This window comes from Tetrao urogallus (genome assembly GCF_951394365.1).
Source record: "Tetrao urogallus genome assembly, chromosome: 12".
NCBI lineage: Eukaryota > Metazoa > Chordata > Aves > Galliformes > Phasianidae > Tetrao > Tetrao urogallus.
The window spans coordinates 17,391,043-17,404,121 of record NC_136825.1 but is presented as its reverse complement, the minus strand read 5'-3'; the positions used below and the strand labels follow the sequence as shown (position 1 = coordinate 17,404,121).

Sequence of the window (13,079 nt, the reverse complement as noted above, 5' to 3'; positions counted from 1 at the left end):
CCGCCCGGTGACACAAAGCGAATCCAAGATGGCGGAGGCGGGCGCGGGGAGCCCGCACGGGGGGGACGCGGCGGCTCCGGGACCGCCCGAGGAGCAGGAGCTGAGCCGGCGCCTCCGCCGCCTTTACCCGGCCGTCAACCAGGAGGAGACGCCGCTGCCGCGCTCCTGGAGCCCCAAGGACAAGTACAACTACATCGGCCTCTCGCAGGGCAACCTGCGCGTCCACTACAAAGGTGCCGGGTCGCGGCGGCTCTGCTCGCGTTCCCTCGGCCGGGACGGGACCGGCCGGCTCCGCTACCCCAGGGGGAAAGGTTGCGGGGTGCCGGGCTGCGGGAGCGGGGCTCGGGGAGGGCGGGGGGGGCTGAGGGCTGCGGGATGAGGAGCCGTCCCGGCGCTGCGGGTTCGGGGATCGCGGCGATGCGGCCCTTCCAGGCGCTCCCTGCCCTGCACGGCACGGCGATGCCCCTTTCCTGCCCGCTCGGTAAACACTGATGTCATTCCCCTCTTGCGTAATGGAGCTGCGTGCCGCTGCTGTGCGGCGCTGGGATGGCAGCTCTGCGATGGCGGCACCGTGTGCCCCTCCGGGTTCCTTCCAACGGCGACAGCGACGGGGGTTCCTCGGGAAGGAGGGTGGCAGAGCTGCTCTGCTGCTTTCAGTGCGATCAAAATACTCCAGTCGTTTTCAGGTGGAAGGAGAAGCTGCCCCCCAATCCACGCGGCAGATCCTGGTGTCCCAGCACTGACCCTTCTCTTCTTTCCCAGGTCATGGTAAGAATCACAAAGACGCCGCCTCGGTCAGGGCCACGCATCCCATCCCTGCAGCTTGTGGCATTTATTACTTCGAAGTGAAGATTGTCAGTAAAGGGAGAGATGGGTGAGTGCCTTGAGTACCTGCCTGCAATTCCGTCTGGTGTTGGCCATCCCGCCGCACTGCTGCCTTCCCAGGGCCGTGCCTTCAGTTCAGCATTGCAATGGTTGACTCGTGGGGAAGTTACGTGTTGTGGTACATGTAATGCAGAGGCATTCAGACATTTCTGTTATCTGCAGTTTGCTATGAGCAGTTACATCAATATTAGAAATTCAGGGTGTCACTTGCAATGTGAATTATGGTATTTTTTTCCCCTTGCTGGCTGTGTCTGGACGCTTCAAACCCTGGAATTACAAAGAATTATGGCACGATAGGGATTGCCTGGGAACCTAGCCCTCGGTCCTAGAATCCTTCCATTGGAAGGGCCCCTTAGAGGCCATCTGATCCCAGTGAGCAAAGACACCCACAGCTCCATCAGTGCTCACAGCTCTGTTCCCTGACCTTGGCTGTCTGCAGGGATGGGGCAGCAGCAGCTCTCTGTGCAGCCACTGCCTCACCAACCTTAGTGTAAAGAACTTCCTATCTCCAATCTAACCTGGAGAGCTCTTTCAGTTTGAACCCATCTCCTCTTGTCCTTTGCCAGCACCGAAGAGTCTGTGCCTTTCGAGACAGATGGAATTAACAATATAAGGATTTCACTTTTGTTAGTTTTCTACTGCAATATGGAGGTAAATATGGTGAAATGTGCTGAAATGTGGGCAGGCTTCAAAGCGAGCAATTCTGAAGACAGGTGAGGATGAGAGCCACCAATCACTGAGTTCCTCTGCCTGAACCCTTGGTCAGGTGATGACACATGGCTGTTTTCATTAATCTATCTCATGAGAAAAAAATGTAGGACTCGGGATCTAACCAGTGGGTGCTGTGTTCTAAGTCATCATGAGCTGTGATCCAAACAAGATGTGCAATGAAGAGGAAAGGGAGGGACCTGGAAATTAATTTAGGATTGTTGGGTGTTTGCATGGGGAAGAGGAGTCATAGTGTTACTTGAGCACTGGAAGGAGAACTGAGACTGTTTTTTAGAAGCTTCGTATCCGTGATGAACATAAAGATTCTTTTATAGAGGGGAAACTGTAGTGTTTGTGAATAGAGGCTGGGATCTGTGAAACTTAGACTGTTTCTAAGTCCTGAATTTGGACTTGTCATTCAGGGTAGATTATACTACAGAGCACTGTGACACACACCTGTGCAAGCTTGGGAGACAAAGCTAGAACTAGAATGCTAAATATGCATTCTGGTCATTATTCCCCACCAAAACATGCTCTTTTTGTGGCACTTAGTATTGTAGGCTGTCCTGTTGGTCTGTACTGCTTCGAGGGGAAGAATTGTGAGAGCAGCAAACCCTGCTGGTGGCATTAGGAGCAGCCGTACTCCACCAAGAGGTGCCTCCCTGACCTGGTGGTGAATGTTGCATCCCACCTGGTCCCGTGGTCGCTCTGTTGGGTGTTACTTTGATCCAAAATACAGCTGGTCCAGGATGTCCTTGGTGGAGTTCCTTTAAAACCATATTTGGGATGATGGGAAGGCGATAAATAAAGCATTTCTAACGAGGTTTGGGCTTCTGCTGCTGGTGTAGATTAATTTTTAATCACTGTAAAGATATTAACCTGCTGTGTGAGCCCATGTATAGTTTTTTCCTTGCTAAAGGATGAATATTACAGCTGCAGCCATCCAGAAGGTAAAGCAGCACTGGGAAAGGTCTTGAGTGCAATTAATTAATCCAGTCCTGTAAGAATCACATTTGAACTGGGGCCACTGCAGGGCTCTTAAGGAGGGGCAGCAAGCGTTCCTGCTGGGAACCAAATTTCAGCCATCATTTTTTACTGTTGAAATCCTTTTCTGTCATTATTAACTTCAGAATTGGTCTATTTGAAAAGAGTTTTGGAAAAGATCTTCACTTGTGTTGCACTGATTGCAGTAATTGCAATAAAGTATAAAGGGTTATCTGTACAAGGATGAATGCTGGGCTGAGTGACCCTTGTTTTTTCTTTCTTTTTCCTTCTTTCTCCGCATTTACTTTCCAGGAATTCTTTGGGCTATAAGGAATGGTTTGTGTTAGCACTGTGGCAATACAGACGTGGTGTGAAGTCAGTGCAGCAGGGAGCTGTGGAGAGCTTGACTGATGTCCCAGCCACTCCTGTGCCTTGTTTTGCTTCTCCTGGTAGAGAGAGTTCTTTATCTTGGGCACTGTGGAAATGAGGTTTTGTAATTGTGACTTCAGGTGACAGGCAGTGGCTGTAAATATAAAGCTCACTCTTGTATGTCTCATATTTAGTAGTTTAAAGTCAGCCCATTGGGGCCCGGTGTGTTGTAATACTGAACTGTGTCACAGGCATTTCTGTTCGTAGGAAGCTCTCTGCTATTTATTGCACTGTGGTGGCTTCAGTTAAAGGAATAAAAGGCCAGAAAGCTAGAGAAGGCATTGGAAAGGAAGTTTTCAAGTGTCACAAGGTCTGTCCCTAGGAGCTCAGCTGGAGGCCCTTTAGCAAGGGGAGGGGAAGAGGAGTGTGGCTGAGCTCATTTTCAGAATAGGTTCATTGGGCATCAAGTCTGCTTTGTGGCTTGTCCCACATTGGTGCTGCTTGGAACGACGAGGTATGGATTTGCTGTGTCTCTGATGCTGGAGTTTGGGATGGCTTTTCACATTTAGATTTAAAATGTGCACTCTCAGGCTGCTGAAAAGACTTCCTCAAGTAGCCTAGGTGCTGGCAGTGCTAATGTACAACAGAAAGAATTGTAGAAGCTCCCAGTGACTTTGAGTGGAGAGGTAACCTCAACTTGATGAGTTGCTGGCAGTCTGAGATGTTGCTTTTATGGGGTATGTCCTCCTACCAGGCCACAACGTGCAACTTAACATTTGGTGCACTTAAGAAACTAACTTAAGAGTTATCAGCTTCTCTTAGGCTGGGATCTTCCACTGCTCAGGCAGCGAGATGTGGGCACCCTTCACTGAGCAGAAGAAAGATGGCTGGGTCTTGCTTTTGGCTGAGCAGTGGTCAGTTCTCATATTGATGGTTTTAGTCTTTGCTGTTGAGACAACACATTTGTCTGTTGGTTTTGTTTTCCTTTCTGCTAAAGGAGAGGCTGGCAGATTACCACTGAGGAGCTGTCTGGGAAAGGGGGTTGAATTCTTCACGTAACAAACCAGATCCATCTGTGTGTGGGTCTGTGGTTTGTGATACCGTGTTTGGGGAGGTGGCTCTTATCCTCAGAATGGAACGCAGTTTGCAGCCCCTCGATTAGCTGCAGCCCTTTTCTCACCTCCCTGTCTGCCGTGAACACAAAGGAAGCAGTTCCATGTCACCTTCCCTTTGCCTTATGTGTGTGTGCCTTCTCTCATGCCCACAGCCTGTTACTCAGTCTCGTGGGTCAAGAAGATAACTGGTTGAAAACTGGCCGCATCACAGCAGCTGCAATGATTTAATCTGTTGACATCAGTGTCAGAAATCACTGCTTTTTTTTCCCTCTCCAATAAGGGAGCAGGGTTCTGCTTTCAGATGGAGGGTCAGAGTCAGCCCTCATGGAGATCAATTCAGAGAGTTGAAGAGTTTTCATAGAATCACAGAGTCAGGAAGGGTAGAAAAGACCTTCCTGACCATTGAGCCCAATCCATCCCACCGTGCCCACTGCCCACGTCCCTCAGTGCCACATCCTCACCTCCAGGGATGCTGAATCCCCTACCTCCCATGGCAGCCCATTCCAATGCATCACCTCTCTTTGAGAGAAGAAATTGCTCCTCATACCCAAACCTCCCCCCCTCCCCCAGTTCAATTTGAGGCCGTCGCTTCTCTGAAGGTTTACTGGGGGCTTAATTTCCTGAGCCATTACGTGCGTTGTCCAACGGGACGAAGGGCAATGGCCACAAGTTGCGGCAAGGGAAACACCAGCTGGATGTGAGCACATCGTTTTCCATGGGAAAATTCTAAGCCCTGGCATGGTGTGCCTGGGGAGGCTGTGGCATTTGCATGGCAGACTCCAGACTGTGGGATATTTGGTGTTATTTACTGTTTGGGCAGGAGGATGAAGGAGGAGCTCCCTCTCCACGGTTCTGTTCTTGCCTTGCTCCCAGCATCGCTCAGCTGAGCAGGCTGGCAGGACCTACGTGACTCTGGTGTTCCTGAGCTGCCACAAATAACTCTTGCTTTCATCACGGTGATGCCTGTCACAGTTCAACCTTAACTATATTGGAAGCGCTGAACTTTTATCCTCCCTCCCTCCCTCTCAGTAAAATAGGTGTTTCTGTTTGCTGTTGGCTTGTCAGCACATCTCGCAGCCTCTCTTTCCTGTTGGTGATCCCCACTTGGTAAACAGGAGCAGTGTCTGTAAGACTCATCAGGGTAGGGCCATCAACCCACAACTTAGAGGCCCTTGTGACTCAGGAGGACAACTGAGCTTTGTTATCCATCCTCATTATTTGGTGAATTGTCTCGTGGCTGAGGGAGCTGGGCTTGCTTAGTTTGGAGAGAAGAAGGCTGTGGGGAGCCCTTGCTGCAGCCTTCCAGTAATTGAAGGCAGCTTATAAGCAGGAGGGGGTCTGACTTTTTACCCTTCTTGAATAGATGCTGTTCCTCAGACATTCATTGGAGCAAAACCCACAGATACCCCCAATGACAGTCAGTAAGCAGTTCTCACCTCGTTCCCATTTGCAAACAGCCTTGCCCAAGCAAGTCTTGCTTGCTCAGCCACTGCCTGGCTGCTGTTCTGCTCAACCTCTGGTGCTCTGCAGTGCAGAGACCCTTTCATTTTCTTTGGAGGCTTCACGCTGATAGACAGATGACAGCTCACATCACCTGTTAGTTTACTTTGCTCTCCTGAGCTCTCACAGAAGGAAGTAATGCTGAGGGCAACTTTGTGGATGTAAAGCAAGTCGCTGTACTGGAATATCTGATTTGCAGCTGATAACTCTATTAAAAAAAAGAAGTAGGAGCCAAAACGTGCTGCTTTATGGAAGTGCTGTAGTAGTGGTAGAGTATAAATATCTCATTAAAACAATCTGTGAAATAATTTTGCACAGCAAAGAAGAAAAGTTTGAAGGAAATATTTGTTTCCTTCCCCTCAGCTCTGCTGTTCCCAAATATCTGCTACAGGAAGGTGGAAATACAGCAGAAGTGAATTCTGGCTGGATAAACTGGACGTCCTTAGAATATGTGTGAAAAGTTATTTTTCAGTTCTTCAGAATATACTTACAGCTTATAAATCAAGTTAGAGAACGATGGGAACTGGTTGTTTAAATGTTCTGGGGTTATGCATCCAGGCAATTCTCTGTTTAATTATTAAATCAAACAAGTTGCATAACTGTCATTGAGGGGAATTCTTTCTTCCTTTGTTGATGAAGGTGGAGCACGATGAACTGGTGAAGAATTTATCATCCTCTGTGAAGCCTGCATTAATGGCACTGCATTGACTACTGCCAGGTTAATTTTCCTGACTGCTTTTCTAGCAGTGGGGTTTACAGCATGTCCAGGCTGTGAAGCCAGGTCTCTGTTTGCACACTACAAATCAAATCTTCCTTCTTGTTTGCAGGTTTAGTATGGATGGTTTTCACTTTTGAGTCTTTTCTTCCTTGTTGTGGGCACGTTGTGGACATACAAAGGTCTGTGAATTGGTAGGGCCACAAGATGGCTTGGAAGGGAGGGAGCTGGGCTTGTTCAGCCTGGAGAAAAGAAGGCTGTGGGGTGACCTCATTGCAGCCTTCAGTACTTTAAAGGGAGCCTATAAACAGGAGGGAGTCAACTCTTTGAAAGGGCAGATAACAGCAGGACAAGGGGAAATGGTTTTAAATTGAGGGAGGGAAGGTTGAGGTTGGATGTCAGGGGGAAGTTGTGTACTATGAGAGTGGTGAGGTGCTGGAACAGCTGCCCAGAGAGGCTGTGATGCCCCGTCCATCCCTGGAGGTGTTCAAGGCCAGGTTGGATGGGGCCCTGGGCAGCCTGGTTAAATGTGGAGGTTGGTGGCCCTGCCTGTGGTGGGGGGGTTGGAGCTTCATCATCCTTGAGGTTTCTTCCAACCCTGGCCATTCTGTGGTTCTGTGGCTGTTGCACCCCTGGTGCTCTCCCCAGCCCTCTGTTGTATTTATTTTCTCCACAGTTTCAAAGAACAAGTGGTCTTACTTTGTGAAGTACATCTATCAAAGCTTCAGGCAACACTTCCACAAAACTAAAATAAAAGCAGTTCTGATGTGAATGTTGAAGTATATATACCTCTGAAGAGAAAAACTACCTGGCAACAGAAAGTATTCTTCTGGTTTGTGTATTGCTTCTACGTTCCCCCTGTCTTTTAATGGAGAAAAGAGGAGCTCAAGCTGCTGCTTGAAGTTAACTTGCTGTTACAGTGGACTGAAATGTAGTGTTAGGCTCTGGTATGGGAGGTGCAGCCTCCCTATGGCTTGCCCTCTGTTTGATGCCCTTCTTTTGGGTATTGGTGGTATCTCCAGCCCTGTCCTTCTGGTTGTGGGAACGAATTCAGCTGCCCTAATAAACTGGATAAAAATGTTCAGAGACACTGAACAGTGTGGAAGGGAGCTCTGTTAACCTGCATAGCAAGCTGAACAAAAATCTTTCTTATTCATTGGGTGTAACCAGAATAAATAATGGGTGAATTGTTATCAGCAGGGCTCTGTTCTGCTCCCGGAGTGCTGTATGGGCCACTGATGTGGTTTATGTGAACTTTGCTGAGCAGCAGCTGATCTGAGAAGTCAACTGCAAGAGTGGAAGCCTAAAGTTGGAAAACTGCCTTGGTAGGACACTCTGGCTTCAGAGGCTGTAGGTTTTGACCACTGTGTAGTGCAGTTTGAGGTCCTCTTGGATGTGGCCCTGCTTTGGGGCAGGTGGAGATGCTATTCTGAGATCCTAACAGTGATCTCAGCTTATGTTATGCCTTCCTTCTGCAATGATGCTCTAGTCAAATCTTCGTTTCTCATCTTTATTTTGTCTTTCAATATCCCTACGTGTATGTGATAATGTACACCATTTCTTTCCTGAAGGTGACTCGCACAGACAAGGACAGGTTTACCCTTCTTGGAGCTGGCCTACCAGTTGAACATGACCCTACAGTTGGAAGGGAGCCGGCCATCCCATACCTTGGGGTAGCAAAGAAAGTTTTCCTCCTCCCTGTTGCCTTGTCAGTATTTACTCATTAAAGGATGAGCAGATGTTGTGGTAGCAGCCTACTGACTCTAATTTTGTTCTGCTCGCTCATCTCTTTGATGCACGTTGCCTTTCAGAGCTTCTTTGCCTTTAGAGGGCTTAATGTGTGCCAGGCTCGTCCAGCCTCAGGATGCTTGTGGCTGCTTATAACCAGCTCTTAAGAATTCTATTTTCTTGCCTCTATGTGCTTCTTTTCAGCCTTGCATTATTTGTCTTTCCTGACCTCAGCTTGGGGAGTTGGGATTCTTTCTGGAGCCAGTCAGTGCTATTTCTGAAGCACCACCACAGAGCATTACATTATCCACCAATAAAACCAGAACCACTTCCACTTTAGAGATCCTTGATGGTGTGGTTCCAAAATGTTCATCATCCAACCAAGGAGTTGGAATCCACGCACCACAGGTGACTTCTTTAACCAGGCCTAACTTGTTTGTCACTGCCTTGGAGCAGCGTGTCCCTTCCCCCCCATCCATGGGACAATGTCAGGGTTGCAGGTGGTGAACTGATATGGGTTATCATTTCTCTCCACTCTCTAAACCTGGCGTGAATTCAGGGCCCACCTCAGACAACGAGACAGGCAGGTCAAGGCTTGGCACAAGACGCTGCAAAAGTCTCTGAAATGCCATCAGTGTGACGGGGTGCATTATGAATCTCTGACTGTGTAATCTTGCTTCAGTGTTTTAGATGTAGCTGTGTGTGTACTGCAAGCGTGGGGATGGCTGGGAGGGCAGGAGTCCTGCCAGCTAGTGGTGGTGGTTTGGGAAAGAGCAGAAGAGGCTGCAGGCTGCTGTAAGCCTTTGAAGCACAGACTTGGGCTGCTTGCTCTGAGCTGGTCTGCGTAATAAAACGGCAATCCAAGGAATTTCTGCTGTGTGACAGTGATGTTGTTAGTTCACTACCGCTTTGCTACGAGTCGTGGCCTACAGAACAAGTTCATTGACATCTGTGTGTTGCCAGTTGTTCAGTTTGAGCCTCGGTGTGTCTCAGCATGCAGACAAGGCACTCTGTAAGGAGTGACACTGTGTCAGCGTGGTTTGGGCACCATAAATGGCTTCCAGGTTTGTGACCCAAGCAATGCTAAACTGGCATGTTTTCCTGCCTTTGTGTCCCCAGCTTTCAAATGGGGTAAATCTTGTCTCCTTATCAGCTGAGCTTCACAGGCCATCAGAAGAGGAGAGGCTGGGATTGTTTAGCCATCCCAACATGGTTCCTTGCAGTACCATGCAGTAAGAAGGATGCTAAGGAGAGCTGTAGTATCTTTCTTTTCAGAGAGCTATAATATCTTTCTTTTCAGGGAAGAATCAGAAGTAGCATTGGGGTTGAGCACTGCTTTCAGGTCTCTTGCAGAAATTCTTGCAGCTTTCTCGGTGAAGAAATGACCTCTTTTCATCCAAAGTATACTGCCCTGGTTCAGTTACAGCCACGGACTAATTGCTTTCTTCCTCCTTCTGACTCACCCTTATTTATTTTGTGCATAGGAGTGCCTCCTAAGCACTGGGTGCTCTTCTGGCACTCAAGAGAGATGTTCTTGGTTCTTGGCATGCTTAAGGCTGACAGATCACAAGTACAGGTGTATGTGAATTCTATTGTTGCTGTGTTCTTCCCCCATCCTCAAACTACCTGTGTGTTCTTCCTTCCTGCTCTTCAGAAGCCAAACAGATCCAGGTGCTGGAACTTCAATGTTAGTTACTTGCTGTCAAAGAACAGGTCTGTTCTTAGCCCTCCTGCTGGATCGTGAGCATTTTTGTGGGTTGCTTGCACAAAGCAGCTTTAGACTAGCTGCAGAACTCTCACACTGGCTGTTTGGCAGGCTGTCTGTGTGTCATGCTTGTGCTGGAGCTTCATCTTTTAGCTCGAAGAATTGCTTGTCACGTGGGTGGATGCTGCTGCTGGGGGCTGTTTGCCTCTGACTCCTTGAGAAGCTGTGTGTATGGGACTGTGAGGCCTTCCGGGCAGCCTTAGAGATGGTGTGAAGGGTTCTGCTGGTTGTGTCGGATGATCTTCCTTGGATGGTCATTTCAAAAGGCAGTGGGCAGGGACAGCGACGTTCTTAATGATGTACACAAATCTTAAATGCAGTTTAAAAATCTAGTACTTGCTAAATGCAAACTGGTTACAAAGACCATATCATTCAAGGCAGAGGACCCTATACTGTATTAATTCCTTGCATCTAAGACATGTTCCAAGGGTAGCTTGGCAATGTCTGATTCTCTTCTTGTGCTGATTGCCTTTTATCTGATGTGTCAGATGGGTGAAGGTGGGTGCTGTGATGGAAGGAGAAGCGATGCTGCATGCAGCCTGGTTCTGTGCTTCCCTGGGGGTGCAAAGCCAAGGAAGAGGTGGTCACCCCACTGCTGTGTTGAGGCCCACGTGTCAGGCACCACTGCTCACTTGGCTGTGCAGCATGGATAGTGAGGAAGAACAGTCCTTCTGCAGGTCAGTAAAGGAGAAGCAGCAGATCTGAGTCTACATAAGCCTTCCCCATACCCTGCCCATTAACTGGTGCGAATGTCAGGAGAAGTGGAAGTGAACAGGTAGGAAATGGTGAGTGCAGCAAGTGTGAACGGTGCAAGTTCTGTAAACAGGATGCAAAGCAGGGTTGTACAGTAATGGCGCAGTGATGCCTGGCCTCTGCTGGTGGTGTGTCAGATAAAGAATTGCCACTGTGGTGTGTGTGTGTGCAGTGAGCCACAGGTGGCCAGTCTGCATCCAAAGAGTTGGCTAAAAAGGGACTTAACAACATGAAGCAAAACTCAAGGGTTAGGGAAATACTCAAGGTACTCATTATTATGATGTACCAGGCTATGAATACCCAAACTGTACGTATCAAAAAGTCAAAACCACTTAAGAAAATGAATGAAAATTATATGGTGTGATTACTGCTAAAATTCTGTATTGAATCAGTCTGCTAAGAGTTTCTGTACTAATGAAGACACTATCAGAGTGCTGCAGCTGTGATACCAGTGAAGCTGGGATCATTCTGCTGGTGCAACCAAGTAGCCTGCTCCTGCACAGGTTCTTGCTGCGTGTTTTCAGGTCTGCCAGAGGCAGGGCCAAGCACTCTGCTATTAATGGTTCAGACTTAATGGTGCTTTTGCTGTGTATCCAGACAATTTGGGACCTTGAACTCTGAATCACAGCTCGTCGAGGCCTGAGCAATTGGCAGAGGTGGCACTTCTCACTGCTCTCTGAAGCAATATACAGCTGGAGAATAACTTCAGCTGTGGACTCTGGTCCTCGATGCAAGTGTGCACAGTTGGGAAGAGACTGAAACAGCAAAGTTTGCTTTGTAGCAAGGAAAACTGCAGCAGCAGGGGGTTCCAGACTCAGGAGGAATAAGAAAAGTGCTAACATGCTGTATGAGCTGTCAATGCTTGAAGAAGGTGGGCGATGAAAAGCAAGAGATCACCTTGCAGCTCTGGGGAGAAACCTTCCATATTGTGCCTGGCAGGCTGTAAACACAGCTTTGGAATGGTTTGTTCTTTATGGATCATGTGTGTGTCACACAGGAGTGTGAGACGAAATTTTTAGATGCTGTGAGTGACTGATGCAAAGAGGTTAGTCAGGGAACTCATGAGAGGATGTAATTCTGACTCATGCTCTGAGCAGTGCAGAAAATGGTTTTTAAAACATTGTAGAAATACTTGTGTTTAACGTCCTTTGAGGGGCACTTTAAAAAGGCCCCCAAACCCAAATTCTTTCATGTTCCTCCAAAAGAAACAACCACAGCCAACAAATGCTGTAAAAATTGAGGAGGCTTCTTTAAGACAAGTTACTAAAAAGATGGAATCATAAAGGTAAAATGCTTTCAGATGGCATGGAGGCTATTCAAGCAGGCTTTGTCTTGGAGGATCAGAATACGTGGGTATGAACTAATTGGAAGGACTCAAAATGAACAGTGAATACAGTTGACACAAGTAGACACGAGGGTGAGAGAGGATAGGGGATACTTCAAGCAAAGCTTGAAGTTTTATTAGATGAGAAAAATGCAAAGAACAAACTTGAAGTGTAAAAGCACCGTAGCGTTGAGCAGAAGGACTTGCTGGGTGTTTGGCTCAAAGTCAGATGTTAAAGAATGCTTTTACCTCCCAGAACATCAGGTACAGGAGGCGAGCCAGAGGGTCTGTAAGACCAGGAGATGATTCAGGAGAATTTCTTATGAAGGGCTATGAGAAGGTAGGGCCACAGCAGAGAAATAAATTGCTTTGCAGATGTGTCCGTTGTGGAGGAATGTTTAGAGGCTTCCAAACGCCAGGCTGCTTCAGTCTGCATTTAAAGGATGATTTGGCTTCTGTTGATGAGTTAATGCCACAATCATGTTATTTGTCAATAAAACACAGGAAGGAGTCATTAGAGGTTATGTGGTCTTCATTCAAGAGTTCTAAAGGATGAAGTAGGTAAGCCATGAGCTGCAGAATGTGATCTTTAAAAAGGCTTTGATTTCAGAGGAAAAAGAAATCTATACTTTTTTTTTTTTTAATGGAGATCTCAATGAATGAGATAACACAGCGCTTCCTCTTCTCTTTCTCACAGTGCTTTCTGTTATCCTTGAGCTCTCTACATCAGAGCAGAGCCTTCCATGTGGCTTTTCTTCAAGTCAGCTCTGGGTTCAGGACACCATGAGCCCAAGTCCTTGTGGCAGCATGCCTGGCAGGAGTTGTCATCATGGCACTCTTTGTTTGAGAGTTCAGGATTGTTCTGTAGAAACTACAAGAACAAGTTTTTTTCCTGGATAACTCATTCTCTTTGATGACCAGGGAGGAGGAAGCTGTGGTCAGTTGATGGGATCAGATCAGCTCATGATGTATGTGTGTGCATTAAAGTCCTGTCTTCTCACAGCTTGCATGATATTGTGCATTATGTTCTGTAGCCAACAGTTTGCTGCCTGTCAACAAAATAGTCTTGAAGTTAAAGTATCATTGAATAATTTAGGCCGGAAAGGGTCTTGGTAGGTCATCCGGTTCATCCCCACTTGAAAGCAGGCTGAACTTCAGTTAGATCTGTTTCTTCAGAACAGCAAGCAGTCACGTTTTTGAACCTCTCTGAGGGTGGAGATTCAGTATTTTTCT

At 47.6% G+C, this 13,079-nt stretch overlaps 1 protein-coding gene across 3 annotated transcripts in view; it reads left to right on the top strand.

The window, feature by feature from the left end:
- Positions 1 to 28: 28 nt before the first annotated feature.
- The window catches only part of RANBP10 (RAN binding protein 10), a gene marked incomplete at both ends in the record, with an annotated part of 52,054 nt that continues 39,003 nt past the window's right edge, over positions 29 to 13,079 (top strand). For all 3 annotated transcript variants that reach the window (XM_079541513.1, XM_079541512.1, XM_079541511.1), the window contains 2 exons: positions 29 to 233; positions 763 to 874. In XM_079541513.1, coding sequence (XP_079397639.1) covers positions 29 to 233; positions 763 to 874 — 317 coding nt within the window. The remainder of the gene's footprint in view (positions 234 to 762; positions 875 to 13,079) is intronic.